Source organism: Schistocerca serialis, chromosome 5, assembly GCF_023864345.2.
Source record: "Schistocerca serialis cubense isolate TAMUIC-IGC-003099 chromosome 5, iqSchSeri2.2, whole genome shotgun sequence".
Classification (NCBI taxonomy): Eukaryota; Metazoa; Arthropoda; class Insecta; order Orthoptera; family Acrididae; genus Schistocerca; species Schistocerca serialis.
In genome coordinates this window covers 797,455,062-797,467,788 of record NC_064642.1, presented here as the reverse complement: position 1 = coordinate 797,467,788, position 12,727 = coordinate 797,455,062, and the positions used below count along the sequence as shown (strand labels likewise).

The 12,727-nt window shown below is 40.8% G+C and overlaps 1 protein-coding gene across 1 annotated transcript in view; it reads left to right on the top strand.

The window, feature by feature from the left end:
• Nucleotides 1-12,727, top strand: part of LOC126482231 (polyglutamylase complex subunit TTLL1-like) — an 87,813-nt gene that overhangs the window by 33,902 nt on the left and 41,184 nt on the right. Inside the window, exon 5 of the mRNA XM_050106210.1 lies at nucleotides 4,165-4,366. Coding sequence (XP_049962167.1) covers nucleotides 4,165-4,366 — 202 coding nt within the window. The remainder of the gene's footprint in view (nucleotides 1-4,164; nucleotides 4,367-12,727) is intronic.

Below are 12,727 nucleotides of genomic sequence, written 5' to 3'. Positions count from 1 at the left end.
AACAGCCCGATCGAGGTGTCCCACAGATTCTTGATTTGGTTTAAATCCTGGGAGTTTGGTGGCCAGAGGTAAACTTATGGTAGACCTACCTTGGGCTACTGGTAACAAGTTCTTACACTGCGAGCTTCGAGACACTTTGCAGATGCTATCGTGCGTAGGAAAAACAAGCTGTATGTATGAGTGCACATGGTCGCCAAGGATAGATGCATACTTGTGTTGCTCCATTGTGCCTTCCAGAATGATTAGATTGATACGTCGTGGTATGGGAAAACTTAACCAGAACGTAAGATAAACAGAGCTCAAAGGCTGCAGGGAGTGAAAGCGTAGACCCAAATGAGGTTACAGTTTCAAACACAATTTAATTTTATTAAATATTAAAAAGCACTTCTTCACTGATATATATATATGTTGTGAATGTTCAGCGGCCCTGGAGTTAAAAACTTTTTGTTGTGTTTTGTGATATATATATATATATATATATATATATATATATATATATATATATATATATACACTCCTGGAAATGGAAAAAAGAACACATTGACACCGGTGTGTCAGACCCACCATACTTGCTCGGGACACTGCGAGAGGGTTGTACAAGCAATGATCACACGCACGGCACAGCGGACACACCAGGAACCGCGGTGTTGGCCGTCGAATGGCGCTAGCTGCGCAGCATTTGTGCACCGCCGCCGTCAGTGTCAGCCAGTTTGCCGTGGCATACGGAGCTCCATCGCAGTCTTTAACACTGGTAGCATGCCGCGACAGCGTGGACGTGAACCGTATGTGCAGTTGACGGACTTTGAGCGAGGGCGTATAGTGGGCATGCGGGAGGCCGGGTGGACGTACCGCCGAATTGCTCAACACGTGGGGCGTGAGGTCTCCACAGTACATCGATGTTGTCGCCAGTGGTCGGCGGAAGGTGCACGTGCCCGTCGACCTGGGACCGGACCGCAGCGACGCACGGATGCACGCCAAGACCGTAGGATCCTACGCAGTGCCGTAGGGGACCGCACCGCCACTTCCCAGCAAATTAGGGACACTGTTGCTCGTGGGGTATCGGTGAGGACCATTCGCAACCGTCTCCATGAAGCTGGGCTACGGTCCCGCACACCGTTAGGCCGTCTTCCGCTCACGCCCCAACATCGTGCAGCCCGCCTCCAGTGGTGTCGCGACAGGCGTGAATGGAGGGACGAATGGAGACGTGTCGTCTTCAGCGATGAGAGTCGCTTCTGCCTTGGTGCCAATGATGGTCGTACGCGTGTTTGGCGCCGTGCAGGTGAGCGCCACAATCAGGACTGCATACGACCGAGGCACACAGGGCCAACACCCGGCATCATGGTGTGGGGAGCGATCTCCTACACTGGCCGTACACCACTGGTGATCGTCGAGGGGACACTGAATAGTGCACGGTACATCCAAACCGTCATCGAACCCATCGTTCTACCATTCCTAGACCGGCAAGGGAACTTGCTGTTCCAACAGGACAATGCACGTCCGCATGTATCCCGTGCCACCCAACGTGCTCTAGAAGGTGTAAGTCAACTACCCTGGCCAGCAAGATCTCCGGATCTGTCCCCCATTGAGCATGTTTGGGACTGGATGAAGCGTCGCCTCACGCGGTCTGCACGTCCAGCACGAACGCTGGTCCAACTGAGGCGCCAGGTGGAAATGGCATGGCAAGCCGTTCCACAGGACTACATCCAGCATCTCTACGATCGTCTCCATGGGAGAATAGCAGCCTGCATTGCTGCGAAAGGTGGATATACACTGTACTAGTGCCGACATTGTGCATGCTCTGTTGCCTGTGTCTATGTGCCTGTGGTTCTGTCAGTGTGATCATGTGATGTATCTGACCCCAGGAATGTGTCAATAAAGTTTCCCCTTCCTGGGACAATGAATTCACGGTGTTCTTATTTCAATTTCCAGGAGTGTATATCACAAAACACAACAAAATTTTTTAACTCCAGGGCCACTGAACATTCACAACTGTAATGTCAGAATGGCAATCTTACGATTCAAGATAGTCACGATGTGAAGGATCCAACACGTTTGATTAATTATTGACCAATGCAATAAGTTACTGAAAGGAATGACTTTAGTCATTCGGCCAGAAAGGCCAATCAAATATAACCACAAATGCTGTTTAGATAATGCTACAAGAATGCAAAGCCCACAATTTATTTACTTCGTCCAAAAGAGCAGTAAAGGCCAAAAGACAAATTCGTATACCAAAGGAGATCTGTTTTTAATGAAACAAGCTAACAACATACAATTAATAACCAAAAAGGGGTAGCGACATCGCCACTCGGCCTGAAGGGCCTGAATATCAGTAGTACTATATATTTGAGAATGGTTGGAGTTAGTGAGTTAGCACTTAAAACCAGCCCGTGCTCCTCACCACTAGGAAAAATTTACAATCAGCTGTGTTAGGACTGCCTGCTTTAGCAATATGGCACAGACCAGCAGGACAACTAGGAACTTCACCAACGTGGCGAAACGTCCACATAGGGCATGACAGCAACCCTCTACAACACATAAAATAATAATTACTAAACATTGAAACACATGGTTCAAAATATAACGCCTATCTAGGCAGGAACTATTAATGACGCCCACTGGCCTTCGCAAATCTTCGGCTTAGTAAATGTGACGGCCAGGACTAAATAATAATATCACTCAAATTGTAAAATACAAGGTCGTTATTGCACTTGGGTCAGCCACAGATAATACTTTAGGTTCAGTTATTAAGGCACAGAGAGTTAACACTCTTTTCTAGTGATAGTTACACTTGACAATATAACAGCATATCATTGAACCGGGATTTCGGGCACGCCTGAGCCTACTAAAATTGCGAAACCACCATGGCACACGACCTTAGAGCAAAACACACCCTATGACACGGGCAGAAATTGAGTCAGACTCATCAAGTCAAGAAATTCTCACCGTTAGTCCAGAAGGCAGACAAGCACTCGGCGACAGGTTGCAACCAGCACCAACTCGAGTTATGTCAATCGCCCCAGTTCCGCCATAGCAAAGTGGACACGCCGCGTCAACAGTTGCCACGCCGAGCTTCCTTATCACACAGCTCGTCCCGAGTACACACGCTCCTAGCAATCACGTGCGTTCACAGGAAGTACTACCACCTTTCCCGCAACATTGCGCTGCCACACAACCGGAAACTAAACTCCCCGTCTCACTCCGGCAGCAGCACTCGATACTCTCGTCGCCAGCAGGTCTCTACACCAGAACACAGCGCACTCCGAAATTTAAAAGCAAACGGACCAATCGCGGCAGAGAAAATCCAAGGCTCCGGAAGACGACACACCACACCTAGGCAAAGATGAAGATGATACGGTTCAGAGATCATCCAGCGAAGGTTACGAAAACATTCTCCACATCCCAACGCTCCTTCCTGCGCCCTGGACCCTTCAAACGACTGTTGCAAGGCCACTCCCACCAATGGCCACCTGTCTGATGAAGTGCAACGTGTGATTCATCTGAAAACGCCACCCGTCGCCACTTAGTGTACGTCAGTTTACATTATTGGCGTACAAAATTCCAGTCTTCATGGCCGATGAACAGCCGTCAGCATGGGATCATTAACCAAATGCTTGCTGCGGAGGCCCATATGAAGCAACATTCGCTGTACGGTCGTCGGACCAGACACTGTAGGTAGCCCCTTGGTGCATTAGGGTGGTCAGTTACTCAACAGTCGCACGTCTATTCACCGCTACACATCTCCATAGCCGTCGTTCACCCACGTCGCCTATGGCCTGTGGTGCACCACAGTTGCCTCGGAGCAGGTTTTGGATAGCCTCGGTTTGCCACGCGTGGTATATACTAACCAACCCAGCACGCAAACAGCTTACAGGCTTAGCCGTTTCGGAAATGGGTTCCACCGTTGGCCTGACAGCCAATGATCATCCTGTTTTTGACGTCACATGTCTACTCCGTCTCCGCATCACGACAACGACTGCACTGTTTTCCGTTATCCTCGGCATGTGTTATATACCCTCCACTGTTAGTGCTGCCACGTCTGTGAGTAATTATTGCAAGCTTATGTCGCAAATAGGTGGTGGTGACATTAATGTGACTGAACCGTGTGTGTGTACATACATCCGGGACTTCTGATTGCTTCAAGGAAACTTTTCTACTGTGCAGGTACATCCAGAACCCTCTTCTAATCGGTGGCAAGAAATTCGACTTACGGCTGTATGTACTGGTGACGTCATTTCGCCCTTTGAAAATATATTTGTTCAAGCGTGGCTTCTGTCGTTTCTGCACCGTCAAGTACGACACCAGCATCCAGGAGATGGACAACGTGTTCGTGCACCTGACCAACGTCTCCATTCAGAAACACGGAGTGAGTATCAGCAATGTCTCTTTTTATGATGTGATATCTATTTTCCTTTTTTCTTAAACGTAGCATTTTTCTTCGCCAACGGATTTACCATAGATAGTTAAGACACGTTAAATCAATTATAGATAGATTTTGAAGGTAAGCGATACTTGCATATTCTTAGCAAAAATTATGAATGATTAACCTTAGGGCTCACCGGAATAGATACCCCAATGAAAGCAATTGCAGAATTGAAGATTGATTAATCGTTGGATAGGGCACCTATTCTACCTGGGCAATCACAACTTCCTATTACGTTTAAACAGTCCCATTCACTTTCCCCCATGTCCTCGCTCTTTCTGTCAGATTGCCGTGTCCAATTTCGCACTGACATTTAATTTAAGACAATGAAGTATTTAAATCTATACCTTTGGACATGGTTTCACTAAGGCAATCGAATGGAAATTCCTTTACATTCATTCATAGTCATCGTTTAGGGACCGATGACCTAGCACTTTGGTCCATTGCCCCCTCTTTTAAACCAACCAACCAACCAATCGTGATTTACTTTTCCAACAACTTATACTTGGTACATTAGTTATGGCGTAGCCTGTCATATTCAGAGACATTTCAACTACTAGTATATTCTATTGATTCTTGAAAGACATTTATTTTCAAAACTTAGGAAGAACATTTAAACCACTGAATTTCTGTATCCTGTCACCAATCCAATTAGACTTCCTCCAGTGTCGGGAACAAAGTTCATGTAAAATCCGTAAGACAAGCTGAGGACAACAGGTGAAAAGTGGAGCCGATATTCAAACTGATAGTGTTTCTAGTTGTACAAATATTTAAAGGAATGCACGTACACGACGACTGATCATTTCAATATTCGACAAAATAGCGCCTCTAAACACGGTAAGCCCTCTTTATTCTTTAGGTATTTATATTTCAATATGCTATGCAGTCTGTCAGAATAACAATAGTAGTGTCTCTTTGAGAAGAATAAAAATATTATTGTGCTGCACTAGCAGAAACACACTTCGGCATCTGTATATGATAAACTGTTAAGTTTAGGAGGAGTATGAGATTGCTTTTTAACGTCTCATCGACAACGAGGTCATTAGAACGGAGCAAAAGCTTGGGTTTGGGACGGATGGGGAAGTAAATCGGCCGTGCCGTATCAAGTGAACCATTCCGGCACTTTCTGGGACTGTTTAGGGAAATCACGGAAACCCTAAATGATTATGGCCAGACGTGGGTTAGAATCGTCGTCCTCCATTATGCAAGTTCAGAGCGCTAGCTTTTAAGTTTAAATACTATACAAAACGTTGATCTGCGAGCTCTTCGCAGTCTAGGTAACAATTTTTCTGACAGAATATACAGGAAAAATTCAAGTCCTACAAGAGGCCAAACGATAGGAAAAATACCAATCAAGGCGTGATCCGAGCAAGATAAGCGTCTAGGAATGTCAGTGAACACAGTACTCATGGCTCCGGCGGGTGACTGAAGTGTTGCTATGTTCATTCGTGAACGGTGACCTGTGGAGTTTCCATGAATCACGGTTGTGATGACGTTCGTGGCGATCACGACAGTTTTCGTGTTGGTGGTGTCCTCCATACCAGTCGATTATCGCCATAGTTCTAACTCACTGTCTTGCAGGAATATTAGAAAGATATTGTTGCATTTGTTTATTTACTTTAAAATAGGTGTGTTATGCACAGAGCTAATATAGACGAAGCTAAATAATACTGTCAATAACTTGGCGAAAGAAGTTACATGATCAATAGAAACACATTAATAATTTTACTTTCCATTTAAATCATACCGACACATACCTAAATTTCAGATGCATATTTGCAATTACTTTGATTATGCTATCTCCTGTCATACAAACACAAATTGCGAATTTCCTTTACACCACACGCACATTGCAAATTATTATAGCGTCCATTCATACAGATGAACGGCTGACTGAAGCTGGTGAATTCACGTTTCTCCTTCCGCCTCTGTATATTTTCCTTATCTAGACTATCAGCGTTCTTTTTCACATAATTTCTTTTTTTTTTTTTTGTTCATGTTTTTATTTTTCTTAAGCATTTTCTCTCCATATTCCAAACTAAGTAACGCTGACGCCTCGCAATGTGTCACCGAACTTCTTACTCTGTTGTTTTATTCGATACTTCACGTCCGTCCAATTTTTGCATTCATTCCCAGCAACATAATTGTTTCCTATTGTCAATGTGTGCTTCTTTTCTTCCTATTTTGACGGTCTTCTGTAAATCCTTATTGATTTTCAACAATAACAGCTGAAGCCAGTTTACTTTTCACTGTCTGATCTTTGTTCCTGAGCTCGTATAATATGATCAAATTCCCGTGTAAGAGAATATTTGGCAAAATGTTTCGGTAACTGCCATTAATTTTATCGTTAATGCCCTTGCGCAAGGCAATGAATCCAACCGAAATGATGTTTCTATGATTCCTACATACCAGATATTTCAGCAGAACCTAAAATAAAAAATGAATTATCGAAAGAGAATTGGATTTCGACGGTCGGGTGTTCATATAGGTCCAACTATTAACTGATAGCGAAAGTTTATTGTTGTAAACCATATGTACCTGAATTGAAATTGTTTCTCTTATTTCATGAGAAGTGTGATGACGCGGTTGCAATATCCGTACAGGCTACATGCACTCAAAAACGGCCTCTATGTCAAGCGGCGATGCCATTTTTCAAGATGAGACCATTACACAGATCGTATGTGACAATGTTTGGGAATATATGGCGTGAGACTTTCTCAGTTTTAATCAACTTCAGGAATTGGAAGCTTTTCGAGTACCTTTGTGACAACATTGATTCACACGATTGACAGATGGAATCGTTGTGTGTGTTCCTCAGTTCCATGTTGAAACACCGTGCTTGACAGTTGTAGCTTACGTAGCCACCTTCATTACCAATGAAGTATGGATATCGACATGAGAACCTACAAGACTGTTGCGTGGTGTTATAGACAGCTGAAATACTGATTGGTTAAGAACAGTCTGGAGGAAAATGAAGTCCAAGCTAAGTTCAAAAGTGAGGTAGTATGCTCTGACGCACATGTCTACATAATAAAATATACACTTCTCGTCTATTTAAAGCCATGTCTAAACTGGGGAGATTAAGAGTCGTAGTTGGTTTTCCACCTTCTTGCACGGCTCATAAAAATAGAAAAGACAGATAAAAGGTACAATAGCCCTCAGAAACTATTGAGGTGCTAATTGAAGTATGAGCGCCCGTATTCGCAGAGACTAAGTAACTGAAAGTTACTTGGAAACAGACTGTGACAAACCTGTAAAATATTCGCATGTTGGGTTTGAAGAATTTGCAGTGGTTCATCGACCCACATGTGTCTGTGTTTCAAGTGGTATCTCAACTCGTTTTAATTATTGCGTGCTAGTTACCTATCTGTCTGTCAAAGCATAACAAGCAAACAGTGCCTGAAAAGCATCTTGCCAAACAATTATTAGAAATTATAAACTGATCCGTCTCTAAAGACCAAATAAAATATGGTGGTGAAGATTCTATCTAACCATATCGCTGTGTAAGGAACAAAATTAAAATTTTACTAATTAACACTTGCCAGTTCATGTAAATCGTAAATTATGAATGTCGATGTTAGGGAATGTAAGTACAAGAAGCATAATTGGTTGCTGCTGACTTCATTGTCCTTTGAACTCTGTGTTACGATTCATTTCTGGTACACAATATAACAACAGTGAATGATCACCAGCACAAATATGCGTACTCACCACGTAAGTGAAATGTAGAGGTAAGACTTTGCATCATTTCGTAGTAATTAAGCTGTTTTGTAATTACCCTTTTCATAGAGCATGGAACCCATAGAGGCAGTATATCTGTTCGCATTCAATAGACATTTCGACTAGCATTTGAATGTGACCCACCGATGCTGAGAGTTTTGATGTTAACCTATTTTGTGACATTCAAATATAAATTTATATATTCTCATGTACGTACATATCTTGGAAAAAACTGTGTAGAGCACGGCATAGGATACTTAGCTTTGTACCACATGTTGCAGTTCCTTCCCTCTCCAATTACGTATGGAGAGCGGATGAATAACTGCCGAAATGCCTCTCTGTGTGCTGTAATTAGTCTCATAACTTCTTCATAACCCATATGGGCGCTACACTTAGAGGACTGAAGAACATTTATATTTTTAAATTTTATTTTATCAATGGTGGGTTTCTGAACTCCATGACCGTTAAGGTTGTTGGTGAAGAACACAGCCAGCCACAAATACTTCGAAGATGGTTTATTTCAGTGCCATAACCGGCTTCCAGCTGCCATACCTATTATCACATGGCTAACGTTTCCGATTACATTTCTGGTTTTGTCAGCAGCATGTACTCATTACTAAACTCCACCAAAGACAAGTTAATGAGGAACTGCATACACTTACATATGTGCCAGTGGGAACATATTTTCTTTTCTTGGTAACTATGCCATTTTCAGAACAGTTTAAAAACTGTTGCAGTGCGAAAAGCTCATGTGTTCGAAATAAACCGCAGATGTTCGAAAACGCTTCCTAACGTTCTTCGCGTGAGATTGGACCGAGACATGTGCTTTACATTCGATAATTCGGTTCACAGTGCAAGGACTATCTGTCAAAGAAAACCAGCTTAGCAGGAACTGCAACCGAACAAATGTGGAATCTTTTGCAAGTAACTTGACAATAATTCTCTGAAGACGAGATTTTCACTCTCGCGCAAATTGGAACATTGACGGATCGGCTGTACTTTAGTGCAGTGGCCTGAACGGATCGTTTCCAACCATAAAACTGAGGGAAATTGGCTCCACTGCGTAGAATGAAAGACGAGCGCACGGATTAAGCACAAAGAGTCAACTAACTTTCACACATGTAAAAATTTTGAGAGCGCGCCCAAAAGTAACTGGAACAGTGTGCAATATTTTCTTAAACATTTATTCAAATTACTGTTTAGTCCTAAATTGGTCTTAAATATGTATTAGTGGTTCATCAATGTCACTGTATGTTTTTTCCGTTGTAAATACGATTTTTAATAAGTAATTTCTCATCAAAATAACCTGTGATAGCCAACACCAATGACAGTGCCACTTCGTCACAAAATTTTACTCCGATACAACTTTTATTTTCTAAAATTTTGAATATTGCTATGGCTACAAGTTAGTGGAAAAATACAGCCATGGGCACATATCACGAGGCTTACTAGTGTTAGTGACATGAACAGCAATCACTGCTTTAAGCAGCTAAAAGTAGCATCAACATCCTTGACTGAAATTAATACGATTCTAAAAATTCCAAAAATCGAAAGCTCATGGTATTTCAGATAGAATCACAAAATGTTGCCCAGCTTAATATGTAATATCCATAGTGATTGAATTACTGGCACAGGGAATTTTTCCAGACAGTTTAATATATTTAATTTTTAAACTACTTCATAAGAAATATGACAAGGCAGACTTAAACAACTATCATCTAATTTCCTTAATGACTTTTTTTCCAAAATATTCGAAAAAGTAATGCACTGAAGAGCAGTCGTGCATTTAAGTGGAAACAGTTTTGGTACCGTAAAATAGTTTGGATTACAGAAAGGGTTCTCGACTGAGTATGCTACTTGTACATTCAATCATCAAATAGCACAAGCCTTGAATGGTAATATATGGTCTGTTGGTATTTATGCATTCACTCATCAAATAGGACAAGCATTGAATAGTAATATATCGCCAGTTGGTATTTTTTGTGATGTCTCCAAGGCATTTTATTGTGTGTATCATGATTCTCTCTTTGAAAAACTCGAATTTTATGGAACGGATGGCTTTAGACACAGCTAGTTCGAATCATACTTGGCAAACAAGACGTGGAAGGTTGTATTCAATATTTCAGACGATATCGCAAAGGCAGAAAATTTTAGTGACTGGACAATAAAATCATAAATAACGAAGACAGACCCACAGGGTTTACTTGTGGGTCCACTCCTATACCTCATATATGAGAATGATCTTCCACTTAACATTCAATAATTAAAATTTGTACTTTATGCAGATGATAATAATGTTATCATAAATCCCATTAGAGAGAAGCAACACAAGTGTTGGTAAATTATATTTTACAAAGATTTACTAAGTAGTGCTCTGAATAATAGACTCTCTCAAAATTTTGAAAAAAAAGGAACTACATTCTGTTCTGTACAACAAACATAGACATACCAACAACAGCAAATCAACAGGACTCAGTAAGAAGGGTACAATGCGTAAAATTTTTGTTGTACATACTGATAAAATTTTGACCTGCCTGAAGCATATTACTGAGATTCAAACAGTTCAGCTAATTTAGCTCTTTGTATAATTGGTAATCTTGGAAATAAATATATCATTCTCTTGATATATTTTGCATATTTCCAATGAATAATCTCACACGGAATAATTTTCTGGTTTTAGCTCATCACCTAGATAGAAAGGACTGATAGCACAAAAGCGAACAGTAAGAATAAATTCTGGTGTACCTCCACAGGCGTTTGCAGGTAACGCTTTGAGGAGCCAGGCATTTCATCTGCACCATCACAAGTACATTTTCGCAACTGAAATTCGTCACAAACAGTCCATCAAGTTTGAGAACAATTGTGGTGTACGTACCTTCGACACTATAGGGAGAAATGACTTTTATTACCTACTAGTTTAGCTCCCGTTGCTTCGCTCTTGAGGACTGTACGGCCTGCAGAGACTTTTTTTTTCATTTTCTTTTAGTCGAATGTAGTTTTGACCAAAAAATGATTCTAGTAGCTGGAATCCAACATTTTTGTTAATCATGCCTTTTGCGTTCTTGTGGAACTAACGGAGAAATGAAGCACCAATATTCATAAATTTCATTAATTTTTTTTAATGTAACGAAATATTTTCTTAAAATTTTTCATCCTCTACTGCACTCCCTTAGGGGTTGAATTTCCAGAGACACTTAAAGACTTTTCTTGTTTGTAAGCGAGAAGTCAAATGCCAGTTTTCATGTATGTAGCCTAAAAATGCCTTTATTAGTTCTTTAGTAATTATTTATTTTCAAAATAAGTCACCCACTATTTTATTCCCTTAGTGGTTGAATCTCCAAAATGCCAAAATACGTATTTTTTATTTTGTGACTGAGAAACCAAATACTAATTTTCGTAGATCTGGCTTCAAAATTCCATTAACAATGACAAGCTTTCTAAAGGTCTTTCATCAATTATTTCACTGCGTTAGAAGCCGGATTTAGGACAATCCCTTCTAGAGCGATGCCTACAGTATAGGATACATACATCCTCTCGAAACTTTAAGTTTCTATCCTTAGCGGTTTTGGCTGGGCGATGACGAGTCAGCGAATCAGTCTGATTCTGTTACATTCCCTTAGAGGGTGAATTTCCAAAAACAGTGGCATGCTTCTGTTTTATTTCTAACAAAGAAGCCAAATGCAAATTTTCATAGTTTCAACTTCAAAAATGTTTCCACAATTAAATATTTCGATAAAAACACTCATCCCCCGTTTCACCTCGATAGCAGTTGAATTTCCAAAAACACTGAAATATGTATTTTTTTATTTCTAACTGCAGGCAAATTTAAATTTTCATAGATTTAGAATTAAAAATGCTTTTATAATAGAATATTTTCACAAAAGTCTCATACCGTATTTTGCCCCCATAGGGGTTCAGTTTCCAGGAACACTGCAACACGTCTCTCTTTATTTGTAATAGAGGAGTGAAATATCAATGCTCACAGACATAGCTTTAAAAATACTTTAGTAGTTCTTTAATAACAAATTATTTTCAAATAAGGCTTTCACCCACTATTTTACCCTCATGGAATTAAATTCCCGAAAATGCTGAAACATGTATTTCTTTATTTCTGATCTAGAAACCAAATACCAATTTTCGTAGGCCTAACTCCAAAGCAGCCTTAATAGTGGCTTGTTAAAGAAAACGCTTCATCCCCTATTTCAGCCCCGTTGGACATAGAATTTAGAAAAATCCCGTCTTAAACGACGCCTATAGTGTAAGATACACTTCTCTTCCAAATTTCAAGTTTAGCGGTTTTTGTTGGGCCATGATAAGTCAATCAGTAGTCAGTGAGGACATCGCCTTTTATGTACAGAGGCTGTTAATGCTGTGAGTGGATGAGAGAGGAGTTAAATATGGAGCAATAAAAGGTTTTGATCATTTGGCCAATAACAGAAAATGTCGGACTACTTTAAAATCATATCTCCTGGACAACTCTTTCTATTCCATTAACGAATTTCCACTTAAAAATTGACAGCAGTAAAAAATGTACGAGAGTCACTCCAAAAGAAATGCACACATTTTTTTAAATACATCTTTTAT